The sequence below is a fragment of the Geospiza fortis genome, unplaced genomic scaffold (assembly GCF_000277835.1).
Source record: "Geospiza fortis unplaced genomic scaffold, GeoFor_1.0 scaffold171, whole genome shotgun sequence".
Classification (NCBI taxonomy): Eukaryota; Metazoa; Chordata; class Aves; order Passeriformes; family Thraupidae; genus Geospiza; species Geospiza fortis.
The window spans coordinates 10,024,798-10,029,282 of record NW_005054313.1 but is presented as its reverse complement, the minus strand read 5'-3'; the positions used below and the strand labels follow the sequence as shown (position 1 = coordinate 10,029,282).

Sequence of the window (4,485 nt, the reverse complement as noted above, 5' to 3'; positions counted from 1 at the left end):
ACACCACTTTTTGGGGGTCGTCTCTGATGAAGGCCTCTCCTCTTCCTCAATGTCCTTTAATTCACCTTTGGGTTACTGTTGAAGTTTGCATGCAAGATGTTTTCCATTACCATCTGTATGGTTGATTACCTTGTCAAGTGGGCAGTTTGCCTTATCTCTCTGAGTGACCACATTCACACCTCCCTCGGGAGGGGACATCTGCTGATAACAGACTTTGAATGTCAAGTGCATGACTGATAAGAACTGTAACATCCCATTGTGAGATGCTCCGCCCAGAGGGAGGAGCCAAGCATTGCTACCCAGATATACTCTGAGATTCTGAAACTCCAGCACGGCTTTTCTCCGCGGGATTCCCCAGAGGAACAGCAGCTGCCTCTTTTTTCATGGGATCTTCAGAGGAAGAATACATCCTTCTCTACAGGACCCCCTTGCTCCAACAGAACTATACCTGATACTTCAGAGGACTGCAGCCACATTTTCAATGGGACTACCACCAACACCCCACAGGGTGTCAGGTTGGGTTCTGACTCTGTCAGTGTTGTTCTAGTGGACTGCATTGTTTATTTTATTTTTTTTTCTTCCCTATTAAAGAACTGTTATTTCCTGCTCCCATATTTCTGCCTGAGAGCCCCTTAATTTAAAATTATAGCAATTCGGAGGGGTGGGGAGGGTTTAAATTCTCCATTTCAGGGGAGGATCCTGCCTTCCTTAGCAGACTCCTGTCTTTTCAAACCAAGACAGTTACACATGCGCGCCAAGCTAGTATAATGTAAGCCAAAACTAACATAATATAATATTATATTTAAGCATCAAAGCAATAAATCCTTGTTTTCTCTTTTTTTTCCCTGCCTTGAACATCTACAGGAAAGGGGGGGGGGGTGGAACCCCTCCTCTCCCTTTCTTTCTTGTCATTACACCTTTTAACTATTTTATTATTTCCAAAAATTAATTGCTGTTTCAATATTGATTCCTGTTTCAATTTTGTCAGCACAAATCATACCTATTTACCACATACACTAAAAGCAGCTTCCATGGTTGTGCCCAGTCCATACCTCTTACACCATGACAGTGAGGCTTGTAGAGCCTGTTCATAATATTTTATCCTGGTTTGCATGAAAAGAGGGTCCATACCTGTACAACAGCCTTTTCCTCCAATGAAACTTGCATCCCCATGTTCCAAGTGGGCAATTTTTCTATTTACAATGGTCTGGACTCTTTGCAGCTCTACTCACTCCTGGCAGCTCTGCCAGCTGCCTCTCTGCTGGGCTCCGTCTCCCCGCACTCAGCGCTGCAGGCTGCTGCCGATCATGTTGGGTATCACCACCTCCTGCAGTCAAGGTGCACACACGACACGACACTCGAGGTTCATGTGACAACAGCAAATTTTTGTTGCATGCAGTTCCCTTTTGTAAGAGACGGTCTGAAGTTTCTCTCATTTGCCTCACGACCTTCGCAAGGACAGAGACTCAGACCCTGAAGACCCCGACTGCAGTTGTGGCCTGGCTGAGGTGAATGCTTGCCAAGTGATTGTTTGCAGGTCTGCATGCTGTGCTGCCACGGTACACTGCTTTGGGCAGGGACTGGCAAGGAGCAGCTTGCTCTGTACACTTACACCTGCTTCATGGAGCAACCGGTCTCATCACAATAGCCCAGATTTCCCCACCTCTTGGCCAGATGCCACTCACTTTAGACAAGGACTATAAAAAGTAACTTTCTGAGGTAACTTTGATGATTCCCCACGGAATGAAGATTAATCTATTGGCTGGACCACGAGGACTTTGTCTCTCCTTTGGTAGCTACACCCCTGCTTCTCACTCTCTCCCCTTTACTTTGTTTTCTTTATATGTCCCTCTGTGGCATAATTGTTGTTGGCCCTCAGTAAAGGTGCACTGCTGTGATTAAACTGAAAGTCCCCTGCTGTGCGTCTTTTGCACTCTGAGATCAGTAAAACGAACCATCATGATCCCTGCTTGTACTCGCGGATGGTGACACCTTTATATAGTTTCAGGAAGCCTGTGTGGTTGGTCCTGATTGGCTGAATTCAGTTACCACCCAGCTTACTGGCCAATAGCTGCCTGCCTCCCAACGGCCTACACTGGTTCCCGAACGGCCTAGACTGGTCAAGTTATAATTGGGGTTGTCTAGGCCTCCAGACCAGCTGTTAGCCACCACACTTTCACCTTCTGGGATGGCTTGTAGCCCTCTGTCACCCTGTGCCATCACAGGCTGCTGGCTGTGGGGACTTGCTTTGCTCATGGCTCATTCTCTCTCTTTTCCAGGCAGGCCAGCTCACCGCTCCCGTGGGGATACTGGCACCAAGGTATAAATGGCCTCCAAACGGTACTCACAGTCTGCAGGCCCCGTGATTCTTAAGAAGCTGCCTCGTCTGGCGCCCGTCCCCAGCTTCCTGCCCAGCAAAATCCCAGGCACATCCAGCCCCGTGCCCCACCCTGGCTCTGGAAACCATTTCAACTACAAGGGCTCCTACTTTGCCTGCCCGCTGCAGAGCCCCGAGGGCCCCGAGCAGCCCCCGGCTGGCTGGAGCCCCACGCCTGCCTACCTGCACTACAGCCCTGGTGCCCTGAGCCAGCCTGTGCCAGCTGAGGGGCCAGTGCTGGGCGTCCTGCTGTACCCACCAGAGAGCCTGGGCACCAGGCTGCAGCCCCCGGACACCCAGAAGAGCAAGGACACTCTGAGCCAGGAGCAGCTTATGGCCAGAAAGAAGCTGGACAGTCCCAGGTGCCCCTTGCCGGTGAAGAAGCCAGTAATGGTGAAGAGGGCCGCTCCTCTAGCAGTCCCCAAGCCTGTGTACGGAACTCCCGCCTCCCTCCTGGCTCCCAGGATGGCTCTGATACTGGGAGCACAAGCAGAGAGCCTGCAGCAGCGACCAGGGGAGGCAAACTGGGCCCTGCCTCCTGCCACCCACCCTCTACACCCCAGCGAGCCCCACAAGAGTGGCCCTGGTGCTGACCACAGCCTCCTGCCGCTGCCCTCCAGCCTGGCCCTGCCTTCCAGGGAGCAGCTGAGCTCCCCCGCTGCCTTACCCCACTACTGCATCACCTTTGATAAGTATGGGCCACCCCCCAGCACCCTGTTCCTGGAAGCAAGTTGTCCCTCTGCCCTGAGCCAGAAGAGGGTGCCGGAGGTCCCCAGCCTCAGCCTGGACCCCTGGCCCAAGCTCCAGCCACCTGACACCAGCCCAGGGATCCAGGAGAGGTCAGCAATGTGCTTCCCACCTCCCCCCTACCCACTGTCACCCCACAGATCTGGCCCCCTCTACCACTCCCCAGCTCCCACTGTGGGAGAGCCCAGTGCCCTGCCCAGCTTTGGCTACGTGGGAAGCAGGGAGCCCTTTCCCAGCACCTACCTCAAACCCCAGGAGCCCAGGAGTTACTTTCCCAGCCCCTTGGAGCCCTGCGTGCCGAGGACAGCGGGTGCCAGGCTGGGGGTGGCACTCAGGGATGCTGAGGCAGCCAGGGATGCCGAGCTGCCCAGGAACAGCGGGTACCCAGGGTTTGCCCTCAGCCCGGGCGATGCATCCGTGTTCCACGGCTCCTTTCCTGAGCAGCACAGGGCGGGCAGCCCGCAGTGGGGAGCAGCACCGAGGCACAGCAGCGCTTTCCAGCCTGTCTGCACCTCAGAGAAGCTTTCTGGGGGCTCTGCTGGGCTCACTGAGACATTTCCTGAGAGAGGAGGGAGTTGGGAGAAACCCAGGCAAGAAGAGGAGGAGCCCCTGTACCCAGGGAGGAGGAACAGCAGCCCAGCCCCTCAGGACACCCCCCATGGGGGACCAGGACAAGGAGATGCCTGCAAGGTCATGGATCCAGCCAAGGAGCTCAGCTGCTCTTCTCCGTCCATGACCCCCATCAAAGGGCTGGAAGACCTGAGGGACACCAAGGCTTTGTCATCCTCCCCACCGATGCCTGTGATCCACAACGTCTTCAGCCTGGCACCTTACCAGGAGTACCTGGAGAAGGCCAAGGGCACAGACCCCATCCTGTTCTGCAGGAAGCATCTGTGGGAGGACTCCTCACCCCAAAACACGGGTGGCAGCCAGGAGCCTGCTGCCCTGACAGACGTCTCGGTGGTGCCCAGGTCAGGCAGTGATGCCGTGCAGAGCCAAGGGGAAAGCTGTTACAGGAGCATCCCTAAAAAGCCAAAGCCTGTGCCCCAAGAGCTGGAGTCTCAGGAGGGCAGCCCTGACAGGGTGGGCACCAAGGGGTCACCCCCTAAGGACATGGTGCTGGACCTTAGCTTCAAGAAGAGACGGGTAGAAGCTGGGGACACCCAGAGACCCCCTGGCTGTGCGGAGGGGACACTGGACCGAGAGGATAAGGAGGAGAAAGAAGCTGCAGGAGGGAAGGTGGGGTTGGGAGAGGAGGTGCAGCCCCAGGTGCCTGAGACAGACTCAGGGGACAGGAGCAGCTTCCAGAGCTCAGCCAACTTCATGTTCCAAAAATACAAGCTGCTGCCCTCCCTCCCGGG

General features: G+C 55.0%; 1 protein-coding gene across 1 annotated transcript in view; it reads left to right on the top strand.

The window, feature by feature from the left end:
- The first annotated feature begins 2,283 nt into the window (after positions 1-2,283).
- The window catches only part of CUNH15orf39 (chromosome unknown C15orf39 homolog), a 5,065-nt gene continuing 2,863 nt past the window's right edge, over positions 2,284-4,485 (top strand). Inside the window, exon 1 of the mRNA XM_031055996.1 lies at positions 2,284-4,485. This exon is cut by the window's right edge and continues 743 nt beyond it. Within this exon, the coding sequence (XP_030911856.1) occupies positions 2,327-4,485 (2,159 nt within the window). The 5' untranslated portion in view covers positions 2,284-2,326.